We start from the raw sequence: 15,640 nt of genomic DNA, 5'->3' as shown, positions 1-15,640 counted from the left end.
CTGATGCCTTCAGATTAGCTGCAATGCCCTTTGGGGAATCATATCTGCCCAAAGCCCCTTAGTGGTTGTGTTCAACAAAGCCTGAGGATTCATGGAGATAAGAGAGATGTTCTACTACTCGGGGTTTCAGGTTGTCTTTCCTTGCAGCAGCGGAGAGGAGCCTGTGTCCAAGAGGCTGACGAGCTTCGCAAGGACTCAGATATGAGCTGCCTTCCGGCAAGGAAATTCCTAGAAACCAGCTCTATGGGACTGATCTCAGGCCAATTTCTTGTCATTGCTGAACTGGATAGATGAGAAGGATATGGATACATCACAGTGGCCTCTGGTGCAGTTTATTTACAATGGAACTCAGTGCTGGAGAACATCAGGATATTAACAACCAGGAAACACACTGGCGGGGAGAGAAGAAGAATTGTACATTAAATCTCAATGATCCTCCGTAGAATTCAAATCCACACCACCCAAGATAACTCACAAATGCTAATAAAGCTGAAATTCAAAGGATCTGTAATGTAGGTTAAGTCTTCATGGGCAATGTCCCGGTTAGGTGCATGCAGGTAGAACAGCAATATAGATACACAGCTCTCACTATTACTAGTGTTTTATCCTGCTCTCTATGGCTTAAAGCAGCAGACCACAGTAGGTATAACAAACTGCCCATCCCTCAGATACACCTCTTTTGAAGCTGATGACAAGTACAACCATGATAGCAGCAGCAGCAGCAGCAAACTAATGCCTTATAATCCTCACAGCAATAGCTTGCCAAAGCCTGCTACAGACTCAGACGCAGCATAACGTTGCCCTGGTGACGTCTCCCGCTTCCATTGCTTTAAAGCACACCCACACCCTGTACCCTTTCCTCAGTTTCCAATGCATATTGTTAACGGTTCTACATTCCTCCCGCCTTTCACCCTGAAGAGCACGGGATGGGTTCACTCACTCATTGATACCACTTCCCCTAAAAATACGGTCACTTCAGGGGTGAAACGCGATAACTTTTTTGGCCTAGTAACTCTAAACCAAAGTTTTTCTTCAATTAAATCTTCAGGAGGAATTTTGGGACAGCGGAATTATTGCCCACGACACACGGGTTAACCCGACTTTTCTTACAGATCTGTAATGACAGGCGGTCAGGACAACACTATTTCACACCTCATCTGACAGATGTCCCTCCAGCAGCTCAATGCCCCCTACCAACAGGTCAGTATCGCCTGTTGTAAATATGATTAGGAGACCCTGGGAGTCAACATGCAGCAGCCTGCAGAGTTCATTCCATTTACCTTTGGTGTTTCTTCTACATTATCTAGGCTCATCAACCACACTGCCAAGAGAGGAGCTTTGGCTACTGAAATTCATTATGATGGGAGACTACATTAGACTATTGTGGGTGACACAGCTGTGAGATCTGAGAAGCAAAGTATGCAGCTTTAAGCTTTAAATGTATGTTCTTGCTAATGTTTCTTGGCAGAAGAAACATGCTGGAAATTGTGTTTTTCCACGATGGAGATCCAGATTACAAGAACAGCCATAGCGATGTTTAGAAATTGGAAGACAGTCTCCACCACATTACATAGGTCATTCTTGGGTCCTAAAGTATTTACAGTGACTGGGTCCGTTTAACAAAATTCAATGCAATTGCTAGTTTTGCCCCATCAGGGATAAGGATTTCCCTCACAAAAGGAAGAAATCAGCTAGGTCAGGCCCATGTCTTCTTCTCCCTCAAACTCTGAGTGTTTTATTATTACAATTAGGAAGTTGGAATATGAGAAGTTTAGAGACAGTGAAATCTTTACACACTGAACATGAAATACAATACTGCGTATGATCTAGGCTGCATACTTACATGCTGCTTTTAACGTTACATTAAAGCTCCAAGCTGATCCTTACTTCCTTTTCCACCCAACCACTTGTTATACTCCTCTCTCCCCACCCTGGATACACACAAGGAATGCAAGACTTCTGTGGGGATCAGGAAGAGATTCATACAGCCCTAGCACACAGAGATCCTTACCACTGAAATCCACCAATTGGTTCTGTAAACCGGTGACGGATCAAGAAAGTTGCAACAGCTTCAGCAACCTGAAGGGAGGTGGGGGGGGAGGGAAGGAATCAGAGTTTAAAGGGACATAGTCAACTTGAGGTCTGGTCAGCTTCAAAATTTAAAATAGTTAAAATACTACACCTTCCTCCCATTATTTTAAACAGTTCCCCCCCCCCGCCTGTGTGTGAAACTTCTCACAAAAGGGATAAATGTCTATATAATACCAAGGACACAATGAAACCGACCATACATCAAGTGCACACTTGGCGAAAAAAAATTTCCCTCCCCCATCTTCTTCAGTTACAGTAATTCTTAGGCATGTATTATAGTAGTTTAAAAAAAAAAAAAAAGGAGAGAATTGTGATTTAAGTTGGTGTCCCTTTAAGGATTAACTCAGAGCAACAAATTACTTATATCACGCTTTACAAATAACTTTTCTTCCAAACAACTCATTGTGATTGGTAAAAATATCCCCATTTTACAAGGGGGCAAATGGAGGTACTGAGCAGTTCAGTGACTCAAAGCCACACAGTTAAGAGTAGAGCTGAGAAGAACTCCGAAGCTCATTTCCAGACGTGCTCAGTCCACAGTACCACTTTATTTCCTGGCACACTAGCATAAGTGAGTCACTGTTTGTCAGTACATAAACTGCTACAAATAATGTTTATATGAAGTTTTCTAAATTTTAACTACTCAGTTTTAATATGACATTATCCCTCCAGGAAAGCAGCCACCTGCACTAAAGGCTGGAGGGGGGCGGGGGGGGGGAGGGAAAAGCTGAGGTAACCTAAGAGAAGTTAAGGATGGAAAATCCCAAGCCACATCATAAACTACTGTATCACTGAGTCAGTTATACACCACAACTGGCCCCTGACACAGTTAAAGCGGTAACGTAGGTGGGACCTGTCTCCTCACAAGCAGGCTGAAGTCTTGGCCAGTCCAGGCTCTCAAGCCAACTTCAGGGATATGACTTAGTCCCATCTGCTCTATCAGTAACCAGGTCCCCTTACAGGTGTGGTGCACGTAAGGCCCATGAGGTTTGCCCTCGGTTTCGTATTGGTGATGACCCATTTTGCATCTAACTCATAAAAGGGCTGCTACCAAAGCTCGCCCCACTTTGCGGCTCACCTTGTCTGGAGCATCTTCGTGGACTGCATGGCCACACTGAGGGAGGACTTGCATCTGGAACTTTCCTGCAGACCAAACAGTCAGTGCAGCTGCTTTTAGAGTGAACATATCCCTCCCTGGCAATGACTCAGGCATGCGTTACATGCGACCGCAGAAGCCAACTCACTATAAAGACTAAAGGCAGGGACTGAACTTGTTAAGGTGCAAAAATATTCTGCGCTTTTATGGACATTTCTACTAGAGATCTCAAACTCTTTACAAGTTACCCCCAATGTCATATCTAGCTGATGAGGACTCAGGAAGCTGTTTGACACCAGATGTCAAACAGCAGCATATGTAGAGCACAAAACTTCTGCAGGAGGCAAGAACTTTCCTTCTTACTTGTGCAGGAGCTCTGAATTAACTAAAACCATGTTCATTCACTATCTTCCTAATCCTTGATTCCCGAGAGCTTCGTATTAAATGCCATCCCATCTTCCTGACATGAATGTAGCGGTCAGACCTACCACACCTTTATCCAATCATCCATTTTCCCTTTCAATAGCCGATTTCCAAAGAAATCAGTGATGGGGACTGGGCGGAGAAAGGTGCTAATGTAACTGTCAAGCATTATTAGAGGTTGTTGTAACCGTGTCAGTCCCAGGACGTTATACAAAGGATGAGGGAATATCTTTTATTGGACCAACTTCTGTTGGAGAGACACAAGCTTTTGTGCTTACACAGAACTCTTCTTCAGGTCATAAGCTCAAAAGTTTGTCTCTCTCACCAACACAAGCTGGTCCAGTACAAGTTATTACCTCCCCTGCCACGTCTCTCAAGCATTATTAGAAGTCTGCCAGGTCAAAAGAGAGAGAGTGTGTGTGTTTCAGGTGGCACCAGGTGGTGCAACTAGGCACAATGGGATGGAATTAAAAGAAAACAGACTGAAAAAATCAGGAAAAGCTTCCTAATGGCAAGACTGAAGATCACGGAATGATCCCCGTGAGACATGACAAAGCCCCGTCACTTGAATATTTAATACCAGACTGAACAAAAGCACTACCAAAGCCCTGCATTAGCACCAGGGTGATTGGCAAGATCTAATAACTCCTCTAGCTTCCATTAGAGAGAATCATAGACAAGGGATCACACCGTTACTCTGGGGATTAACTACATTCTTTAATACTTGTTTGTCTCAATATAGATTGCCCCGGCCAGGACCATTTCAGCCTTCTTCTCCAGCTCTCTTTCACGCTCTGCAACATAAACTATCTCCTGAAAGAGCATTATAGCTAGCAGTATTCAATATTTACCTTGCATCTGTCCAATTGTTAGATCTTTATCCAGCCTGTCAACACCTGGAATAAAGCAAACAGATGTGTTGGGGAGAAGCCAGGGAGAGAGAGTGTCTAGTCAGGTCCTGCCAAGACTTTGCAAAAGATGTTTGATGTGAAAATGGAATAGAAACAGCATCTCAGCACCTTCTAGGCTGTTTCCCTGCTGCAAATCAGGAGCACACAGTGACAGGAGAGGATCACTGCCAAAAACTTGAAGGAACATTCATCCATCCTCCCAGACATCTTTAAATGGCACTCAACCATGGGAGACTCAGTGTTCCCTATCACAGGGGACTGGAGGGCGATAGGAATTGGTCTTGGAATACTGATCCTTTCACCTTCAGGTCACAAATTCAAATCCAGCCCAGGTCTGCAGTAACTAAGTGATTACTCTTGTGGGTTGGCTTGGGTCTCAATCCTGTTCCTAGCAGAACATTAGCTCAATCCTACAATTGCAACACCCTGTCAGACAGCCGAGACATAGTATCACAATACACATATCTAATCCCACAATTCCCATGTGCATGTTGCAGAGGAGGAAATGGAGGCAGAGAGACTAAATGACTTGCCCAGTCTCTCAAAGTACATAGAAAGGCCAGGATAGAAGCCAGACCTATTATGCCCAGACCAGTATCTTAGCCACAGGTTTGCCCTTCTCTCCTCTAAAATACAGGCTGAATGTAATCAAAGTGAATGACAGTTCTAACTAGGAAGAAAAAGGAAACACCTACCCGCTAAAAGCAGCAGCTTCGGAGTAGAACAACTGAGGAAGAGGTTAGATAAGCCCCTGAACCACCCATCCCAGTACTTTTCTGTTTTCGACAGTTCGATTCGCCATGTATACAGATGTTCTTTTTTTGTCTACAATGGGACAAAGAGCTCAGCGTTAGTATTCAACTGAAACGAGTGTGGAATAAACTCAGCAAAGCGCGACTTGGAAGACAAAGCAAAAGCACCAAGTCAAATGCTGACGTGGCTCTAATGTCAGTTTGTCCCCCATATGTGGCCCTAACTAGGCAACCTTGCTCGCAAAGACTGGATTATCCTCTTAATCCTAAACGTGCTCGCTCCATGTCACAGTAAATTAATGGGTCTGCACATGCTGTACCTGATGTGTTGAGCAAGAGACACCTTCAATTTCCAGGACTATCAATCTGCCATCTTTCACTGGAACTAAAAATTCACACACAAAAACACCTGGACCTGTCCTTCAGCGAAGCCTGGGCAAGATACAGTTTTGCAGCACCATGCACCAATAGCTTTACTTGTGGGACTAAGTCTGTCAGGTCACATGGTCTATACCACCCAGCAGAAACTGATGAGCCTTTATAATATGATGAAATAGAGTCAGGACCCAGCACACAGTGACTTACTGGACAGGACAGTAGTTCTCTTCTAGACCATGTACAATGGCCAAGCTCATGAACATCTAGAAACACTTTAAAGTGGTAACTCACAATGTAGCCAGCAGTCTGAGACCAAGGCCTAAACTCAGACCTGGAGTAAGCAATGAGGTCACAGGAGTTACTCCTGTTTACGCTAAGGCCCTGAATGAGAGTTGCACAATTGCTCACTACTCCTTCTTTGGAGAACTTTTACATGCTGTCCCCTAGGCACCTAGCTCCATGGAAGCATCTCCTTTGCTGGCTGCATGGTTGCCGCCTTCTTGCTCCCTGTAGATCTCCAAATACCCTAGAGATGGAGAGACTAGAAGACATTAGTTCCAGCAGAAGAGAGTGAAACTCCCCACCTCTGTATCATCTTCCTTCTTCCTTTTGTTAACAGATCCTCTTCCTTCATAGTCTTCTTCCTCTTCCTCCTCCTCCTCCTCAATAATCCCTTCCACTATAGCTTTAGGGACCTCAGGACTAGCAGCATCTTCACACCTGGTAAAAGAGGACTGGAAATTGATTCCTTTTCCATTGTGAAAAGCAACATCTTAACGATTCTAGGAGAGACTGCCTGCACCTAAAGGATAGAATTGGCTCTCTCAGAGAGACTGGCTGATCTGAGGCTCTACCACATCAAGGAGAAAGAAAAGAAAAGAAGAGTCCAGGTCAAACAAGCAAAATTAGTTTTTTATGACAATACTGGAATATAAACAATAGAAATATGTGATGCTGCTGGCAAGCATCATGGTGTTGTATAGGATTATAATGCAATAGACAGATTACTTTCATCATCACTCAACTCCACCACCTTTGGAGTGCAACGGAGAGCTATTTAACTATGAACAGCAGCAGGAGGACAGCAAGTGAAAAATACTATATTCAGTTGAATTGGCAGGAGGAATTTAGGGGCCAAATTTCTGAAGGGGCATCCAGCTAGTCTATTGGTGTGAGCACATCTTCGCATGGGCCATTGCACATTCATTGTTTTGTGCTCCACCACTTGCATGTGCAAATGGCTTTTGCACAGGAAATTTTTTTTTATCCTTGATGGGTAATTACATTCTACCCCAGTGAAATTTTGACTGTGACATTCCTAACCATAGGACCGTGGATGGTTGTAAATGATTTAGTACTACATTCCTCACCCACTGTGTTCAGCCTTGGCAGGTAAGTAAAAGGAGGAGTGGATATCTGCTAGAAGATTGATTTGATTTTTTTTAAAGTACACTTATGCTCTGTTACCAATTTGGGATCTTAAAACATTTAAGAAGATTTTAGAAAACAAAACCTACTGTTTGACTTGGCCAACCATAGAAACTCTGGCCGATTCGAGATTTCTTATCTGTCCACTTTTTACACTAGGAAAGAAAAGGGAAAAGGGGGAATCAAAATGGTCAACCATCAAGGGTCAATTGGGTACATTAATCTAGTATCATTCAATATTTAACAGGTCAAGTAATAATAGGAGCACTCCCAAGTTCACCCTTCAAGCACTCATCTTGAATACAGAGATGTGGCCTACAAACACTAGAGTTCCCAGCATGCTAGGATTATCGGGATGTTTATATGGCTCTCACATCACTGTGATAGGAGCAGCTCATAAACATTAATGACTATCTTCACAATGCCCTTGCAGGGCAGTGAAGTCTAATGCCCCCTCTGCAGATGGGGGAATTGCGTTGGTAGTCAGGAATAGAACTCGGGTCTCTGGCGCTCCAATCCAATGCCTTAACCGCAAGACCACCCTTTCTCCAAGATCAATTGCAGAATTAACAATACAATGAAGAGTTTTGAAGAGTACACAAACTTGCCCGTTACCTCCACTCAATTGCATTCTCAATTGACTTGAATGTTTTGGGACGACTCCGTAAGAAATTCTGCATGCTGTTCAGTGCGTCCATGGCTGTGCCTAAAAACAAATGTTTTGACTTAAATGAACCCAACATCTGATAGCATCCTTCCCAACGGTTCTCAAAGGTCTTGATATATGACAGTGTGAACTGTGTGAGGGAGAGAACCGAGGCAAATTTCAGGATTTAAGATAAGTTGATTAACAGAGTTATAGTCGTGAACTATACTGCTGCTCCAAACCAGCTTTCACACAGTTTTTCCAAAAACTGGTTTCCAGGTCAGCAAATTTGTAAGTTCTTTGCTTCCCTCATCCACATTTTTAACAGCTCTTACAGGTTTTCTATCATTTCAATAAATCTATCCGCAAAACCTCCATTAGCTGTAATGGTATCAGGGCTTGTATAGTTTTGTACGCTGCTGCCATTAGAGGGTTAACATGTCATATTTGAACAGGTCTGATATTTTAGGCAGTAGAGAGCAGCGGTGATATTATATGGTTCAGTAAGACACTCCCCACCGATCGTGGTCCTGGTTATAAGAATGGGTGTCGCACTGCAATCATGATAAACAAAATCAAATGGAAAAGTCCATCTTGGAAAACCAAAACAAAAGCCCAGTGTGATGCTAACTATACTATACAATAGCTGGCATATCCATTAGAGAGAAGAGAAACCTTCATACGGTTAACACAACTGAGAAAGACCTCCCAGGCCCAACAAAGTTAATAGGGGAGGAGAGAGGAAGACAGAACATAAAATGATACTGTCCAAGGACATAAAAAACTTACCTTCCACGACATCAATCATGCAAAGACCCAATAGACTGGGTACCAAATTGGATGCTGCTGTGTGCACTGCAATGGCCCCACCCATACTGTGCCCAATCAGCATGATTGGAGGTGGGAGGTCCCCGTACAGAGCTTCAACCACGTTTCCAACATCTCTGGCAAATGAAGAGAGACAGAAGGTTGGCATTCTTCCCCAACGTGTTTCTGAAGCAGATTTGTAAACGCGCATCGGCAGGGGAATGGAAAAATTCAATATGAAAAACTTACTCTGAACCCTCTGCTTTTATTTCCTACTCTTCCCTAATACTGAGTTTCTTTGCACACTTGCCTTTTAAGTTAGATCATCTGCCCCAATGGTAATAGATATGGAAGTCCATTCTCTTATCAGTGGCCAGGGATTCAGGAAAGCCCTCAAAGCAGATGCTTAACATTAAACAAGTGCTTTCCTGAATCAGGGATATAAGAATGTCATTCCCATTTCTGTTAACAGGAGATGCCGTCTAACGTGGGAGACTAGACCACCCTGCCCCAGGTCTGTGGAGCACAAAAGGAACTACAGATGAGATGAGAGAACTAATCAATTCTCCTGCAGGAGAGAATAAACTGGGGTCAGGAGAAGTGTACTGCATTCTTAACCCTAATCAATGAGAACCTAAACCAACCCCAGCCACCAGGATTGCAAGAGGCTGGGCATGTAGAACAGAAGCAAAATGTTCTCTCTCTCTGGAAGAGAAGCTCTTTGGGGCAGGGACATTATGGACTGGTATGAAGACAAAGCACCAAACATACTGTTATATTCAGGTTCTTAGAACACACTTGGCACTGCAGTACCTGAGTACCTTTTGGAAAGAGGATAGCAAGTAGTTTAAGGGACACTAAACTAAACTAAAATGCATACAGGCTTTCTTGGCTGTAACAATTCACCATACGTGTTGGAAATGGGTGACAGGGGATGATGATTACCTGTTCTGTTCATTCCCTTTGGGGCACCTGGGGGAAGACAGGATACTGGGCTAGAAAGACCTTTGGTCTGACCTGGTATGGCCGTTCTTACGTGTTGGAAACAGAGAGCATTATTCCTAGTGCATGACAGTCACACAGCAAGTCTGACTAGCTTGTTTTCTCTATCCAAGCCAAGAGACTAGAAAAACAGGCACATATAGCATCGGTGGTGAAGAATAATTTAAGGTATTAACGGGTAAAAAAAATTACTTAAATATCTGATTTTTTTTTTAAACCGTTTCCTTTGAAAATGCAGGAGGATTTACAAATCTGACAAGTTAGTGACAGTTTAATGCTCCAGTTTAAAGACAAATTGGAAATAGCTTTCGAATCTATCATTAGGAGGGCAGGAAGGTTTAAAATGAAAGGCTGCCTATTTGTGTGGTCCCATATTAGCGCTGCTCCAGATCTGAAAAACGATCATTGCATATGGCAGCTCCTCAGGACACCCACACGCACATCAGGAGCTGACGGGTTGTGAGAAGCAGCAATAAGGTGCACAATAAGTCAAAAACTATTTCACAGATGGCCTCCCTGGAACAAACCAAGCGGGTCTGTTAGTATGAAGGACTTTGTAACCTTCAGGAGAATCTCTCTGCACTAAACGTGGGCATTATGTAGTATTTTTAGTGGACGGTAATTGCTTCTCTCACAGCTTGTCACAAAAGAAGGGTTTGCGCTCAGAAGCAGGTCACTGCAATTTGATTAAGCAGCTCTCACCATGCCTGAAAGTCTCATTCTGTGCAGGACACGTTTTCTCGACATAGTGATTCCAAACTGGGCAGGAGTCACACTCAACCTTCACCCAAGGGTGAAGGACAGGTATGGAAAAGGAATCTTTCAAGGGAAAGAAAACTGAGCCACATCAGGATGGATAAGAAGCGTTGTTTGAAATACAGGCTAAAATAATAATGGAAAGGGGTTTTCCCTGCATTTAAGCCAGGCACAGTGCACCCAGATACACTACAGTGAGTAGAGTAATACAAGAACCAGACCCTGAGCTGGTGTAAATCAGTGTGGCTTCAGTGGAGATGCACCAATGTGTGTATTGTGACCTCTTCCAGGAACAAAGGAGACTATAAATAACTAATAATAAGTTCTCCTCCATGCATCTGAAGAAGTGGGGATTTTTTAATTTTTTAACTTTTAAATCACAAAGGAGAATTTCCTCACCAGCTTTACCTTTCAGGGAGATCTACAGAACAAGTCAGGTCTGAAATATCTAGCATCAACTGTTGGAGTTATGATTTCAACTTGCGGCTAACCTGATGTTGCTCAAACTTTCCAAAGAGCAAGGAAAGTTATGAGCAACTAAGAGAAGGATGAATTAGAATGAAAAATGGAACTCAGCTTAAGTTCTAGTGCCCCCTTACATGACTGGCATGTATGATGTCTTCATAGAAGGAAAACTGAAGATGGGTAAAAAGTTGTTAAGAATGAAAGAACAAAGAATTGAGAAGATATAAGGATCTGGGAAAGTCTGAAATGGCTAAAGAGAATGTAAACCTCCATACTTTGACATAGTTTCTGCAGACAGATCTTCAGGATTCCTAACTTTTGTTTCACCTGTGAAGCAAAAAACCAAATAAATCAAATCAAATTTAATTAAAAAAACATTATTAAAGCAGATTAAAAATCTTCAGAATCCTCAGGAGTTAAATAAGAGCAACTATGAGCCCAGATAGAATAGTTTTTCTGTATATATTTACTTGGTAATCATAACTGTGTTTGCATCATCTCTTTATAGTCATCTTGGATAATTAAAACGAGAAAGATTAATAAAAATGCTTGGTACTTTATTGCATTGTAGTTCAGAGGTGGGAAACTATGCCCAAGTAAAGGTCATATATTGGCAATTTAAGACTGAGGATCATCCCTAGGTTCCTACAAAGTGGGCTGCCTACACAGTCATCTTTTACATGGTAGTTGGGCTCACCAAGACTACTGATCCCAGTCTGTATGGGGAATCAAGTTGGAGCAGAATATTCAGGCATGTGGAATCTTCACTTCTATATAACAGTAGCCACTAGCTTAACTGTGGAATTACATGGGCCACATTCTTTTCATCCCCACCTTGGCTATCAAGTAGCAATGCTTTGATTATTTCATAGGGAGTCTATAAACTCAGTTTTTTGATGGGGTAATTCAGTTAAAATCTAATTTAAATACAAATGTAAACAATAGTAAATAGAAATATACTGGAACATGAATTCGATTTTAAGTCTAATTACTTACCATGACTTCTGAGATCTAAAGCCACAATCCTACACTGAATCCTGTTAATGATCGCAGACTGCAAGAGGGGACAAAGATGTATAGTATGAAAACTGCCACACCTCATTTAAGAAAGGGGCTCACAATATTAAATGAATCATTGCAACAGAAGCAAAAGCCAAGATAGTGTGTCAAAAAGAAACATCTGTCAGTGACAGTGCCGAGGCAAGAGTGGACATGGGGCATAGAGTAGCCAGGAAGTCAAAGTTGAAGCAAGAATATTTAGTATAAGTGATCTTTAATTAGTAAATAAAAAAGCACCATCCCTTTCACCATCAGTCAATTGATTACAGGATATCTCCCCCCCGTCCCCCACATTCCGTATCTCAGACAAATGAGAAATCAAATTTCTTAGGAGAAAAGTTTCAGTCTCTACAACACCTCTAAAAACTGAAGTGCAGCAATACCATTATATACATTGAAGTGATACTTCCCCTTCCAAGCCCTCACATGTTCCAAAATTAGCACTGCCTCCACAGTAGGCAAGAAGATATAGAAGCTATAGAAGATATAGCAGCTGCTTTACAGCACAGACTCAGTTCGCTCTCAAAGAATGGAATTTTACAGTAACACTGAACTATACCAAATTCAGTGTTCTTGTCCTCTGGGTTACTAGCAAACGATGATGCTTTTTAAAGTAACACCAGGCTGCAGTAAGATCACGCCTCATTATTTGTTCCTGCCATCTAAATTTACATAAGTTATTTCACGAACCATGGTGATTAAGTAGCATTCTGTGCTGAATAAAAGGCTTCAAAAATAGGAGTGTGTGTTGGGAACTCAATCGCTGAAATCATGTCTCAGTGGTAGTGGTGAAATCTGTTGAAAGGCTCTTAACAGAAGGAAGAGCAAGAGAGCACCATCTACTTGATAGGCGCAGACTGACAGTTACACTAACCTGATGTTTCAGAACTTACTATATTCAAGCCCAGGGAAAACACAATGCTGGACCAAGGGACTAAAGACAGTATCTCATACCTGCTAGGGCTAGAAATGGATACTTTAGACCATTCAGATATGAGAATCCCTTTCTGTCATTGATGTAGATCATTCATTTCTGGCCCAGCATGTCATGAGATATTGGCCATTAAAACTACATCCTTCTGATTACTACATTTTGTTTCCTTTTCCCAATTCTAAAATAGTTGTGGCAGCCACAATCTAGAGAACGACTACAGCCAGAAACAGACTTTAGATCATTTAGAATCAACTTGGAACCCCAGTTTGCCAATGGTAAAAAACTAAGCATTAATTTAACCAGCAGTTTGTGAGGTCATCTGCTAAAAATCACAATGTAAGATAGTAATCTGAATGATGTGATAGTAAGGGAAGTTCTCTCATGACCTTGACTTACCAGAACAGAACTGCTTTGGTGAGACAAGTACAAATACATCCATGACCATTACATTTACCAGTAAGTTGTTAGACCAATGAGAAGAGAGAGAGAGAAAGATAGGTAGATTCTGATTGTAGTAATTTTATTTACAGTCTTTACCCACACAATTATTTAAAATATATATATATATTTTTCATCCTAAACACTTAACATATGAATGACTAGAGCAAACTTTCATTAAAAAAATATACACAGGGAACAAGCTGATACTGACAGCAGAATGGAATGGACTAATTGTCTTCGGAGTTCTTTCTCCAGCTACATAGTTTTTGTGGGTCTAGGGCAAAGACAAATGACATGCATCCTATACAATGTAACTGCCAAGTCCAGTAACTGCATAGATAATTGACATACTAGAAGTTACAATGGTGTAACTCTGGAGTTTCTTCTACTGAATTTAGTGGAGTAACTCCAGATTTGCGCATTATGGCGTAACAGATAGCAGTATTTAAACCTGCTATCAGAAGTAGAATTTTAGAAAGGATGGAAGTTGCTTGCAAATAAAGATGGCTCTCTTGCTCAAAACTTAAGAAAAATGTGAATTTGGGTTTCGTCAAAACCCTACCTCATCCAGTCTAAAAACCAGTGATTAACTTTAGAATTTGTAAGCAGCTCACATATCATGGCGATAAGTATTAAATTAGCAGAGAGTGAGTGAGTCTCACATCCCAGTGACTAGTGCTCTATAAGCAAGTGATAACACTGAATTCAATTATCAGAGGGGTAGCCAGGTTAGTCTGTATCCACAAAAACAGCGAGGAGTCTGGTGGCACCTTAAAGACCAACAGATTTATTTGGGCATACACTTTCACGGATTAAAAAAAACCCACTTCTTCAGATGCATGGAGTGAAAATCCATGCATCTGAAGAAGTGGGGTTTTTTACCCATGAAAGCTTATGCCCAAATAAATCTGTTGGTCTTTAAGGTGCCACCAGACTCCTTGTTGTTTTTATAGAATTCAATGAGAAAGTGCTGATTTGAAAAACACTTGTCAACTAAAGTTTAACCTCCAATGTATGGCAAGATGTGGGTCAACTCAGGCTATACATGCAAAAGAACTAACCTAGCCTGTCAAATCCTTGTGAGGCACCTGACCTAATCCCCCACATATCTTGGAATTTTTACAGCACCCCACCTCTTAACTGAGGACTATAGCATGATTCATGGCTAGGTGTACGACCTCCAATTTATTCAGTGGTGATCAGCTTGGGACTCTGAAATGCTTGCAAACTGTAATGGTTGCAAACTGTTCATTTGTTCATTCCCATTCGTTGTGTGGACCTTTATTCATAGTGTCTAGAGTGTCACTTTGTACTGGCCTAACTGCACAAGGACTAATACCATGGTGAAAACTGCATGTGACTGTTGTGTAGCTGATCTGTTTAAGGTTTTTATAAAGTTCACAGATACTTCACTAAAAGTTGCCCTATAAAAACCTTAGACAGACTGGATCAGGGGTCGGCAACCTCTAGTACGCGGCTCGCCAGGGTAAGCACCCTGGCGGGCTGGGCCAGTTTGTTTACCTGACGCATCGGCAGGTTCGGCCTATCGCGGCTCCCACTGGCTGCAGTTCGCCGTCCCAGGCCAAAGGGGGCTGCGGGAAGCGGCGCGGGATGTGCTGGCCGCGGCTTCCCGCCGCCCCCATTGGCCTGGAGCGGCGAACCGCGGCCAGTGGGAGCCGCGGTCGGCCGAACCTGCCGCATCAGCAGGTAAACAAACTGGCCCGGCTCGCCAGGGTGCTTACCCTGGCAAGCAGCATGACAGAGGTTGCCGACCCCTGGACTAGATCAAGAGATGGAGACACACCCACCGTCCAGGCACAAGATCTACAATTAGAGTTGCTGGGTTAAAGGTCAGGGTCCCAAGTACAGCTATGCATCCTGCTATTAGCTGGGTTTATAACCTGTAGGCTTTATATATATAAAAATTTGTTGGAGTGGAAAAAGTTAAGTCATGAAACTTGCTCCCATTGACACAACACCAGGTTGGGTTTCAGTGTTTCTCAAGCATTGAGGCTTTCTGAATTAACATTCAAACTTGGTCATAATGTGGTGTCATCAATGCAACACCAGTATTGTCAAGGTGAAAATAAGATAGCTTCAAACTTATTCCTCTCCATTAAAGATGGTCAATAACATCTTCCTGTTATTTGTGGAAAATCAATCTGGGGGAAAAAGTTGGTTTAACTGTGACGAGCAAAATCCTGGCCTCTCAGATTAAAACAGGTCAGAGGAACGGAGATTGCTGTTGCTTCGATGAAGCTCCACATCTTAATTGTTGGCAGACGCTCGGCCTTTGATGCGTTTTGTTCATAAAATATATTTACTGCTTGCGATAAAGAGTCTGAATACAGGAGTTCAACAGACAGGCAGATTACAAGGACCTTTCTGAATTCTCTTTCCCATGCTTAGCAGGGCTTCATATTTTCATGTCATTCATGGACGGAAGACGCA

The 15,640-nt window shown here is 42.4% G+C and overlaps 1 protein-coding gene across 1 annotated transcript in view; it reads right to left on the bottom strand.

Moving 5' to 3' along the window:
• Positions 1 to 313: 313 nt before the first annotated feature.
• Positions 314 to 15,640, bottom strand: part of PPME1 (protein phosphatase methylesterase 1) — a 33,505-nt gene continuing 18,178 nt past the window's right edge. Inside the window, exons 4-14 of the mRNA XM_065419677.1 lie at positions 11,752 to 11,809; positions 11,031 to 11,082; positions 8,515 to 8,669; positions 7,695 to 7,785; positions 7,169 to 7,234; positions 6,236 to 6,371; positions 5,217 to 5,346; positions 4,462 to 4,506; positions 3,170 to 3,234; positions 2,012 to 2,079; positions 314 to 391 (exon numbers count right to left, since the gene is read on the bottom strand). Of these exons, the coding sequence (XP_065275749.1) occupies positions 373 to 391; positions 2,012 to 2,079; positions 3,170 to 3,234; positions 4,462 to 4,506; positions 5,217 to 5,346; positions 6,236 to 6,371; positions 7,169 to 7,234; positions 7,695 to 7,785; positions 8,515 to 8,669; positions 11,031 to 11,082; positions 11,752 to 11,809 (885 nt within the window). The 3' untranslated portion in view covers positions 314 to 372. The remainder of the gene's footprint in view (positions 392 to 2,011; positions 2,080 to 3,169; positions 3,235 to 4,461; positions 4,507 to 5,216; positions 5,347 to 6,235; positions 6,372 to 7,168; positions 7,235 to 7,694; positions 7,786 to 8,514; positions 8,670 to 11,030; positions 11,083 to 11,751; positions 11,810 to 15,640) is intronic.

The sequence above is a fragment of the Emys orbicularis genome, chromosome 1, assembly GCF_028017835.1.
Source record: "Emys orbicularis isolate rEmyOrb1 chromosome 1, rEmyOrb1.hap1, whole genome shotgun sequence".
Classification (NCBI taxonomy): Eukaryota; Metazoa; Chordata; order Testudines; family Emydidae; genus Emys; species Emys orbicularis.
This window is presented reverse-complemented; position numbering and strand designations above follow the sequence as displayed.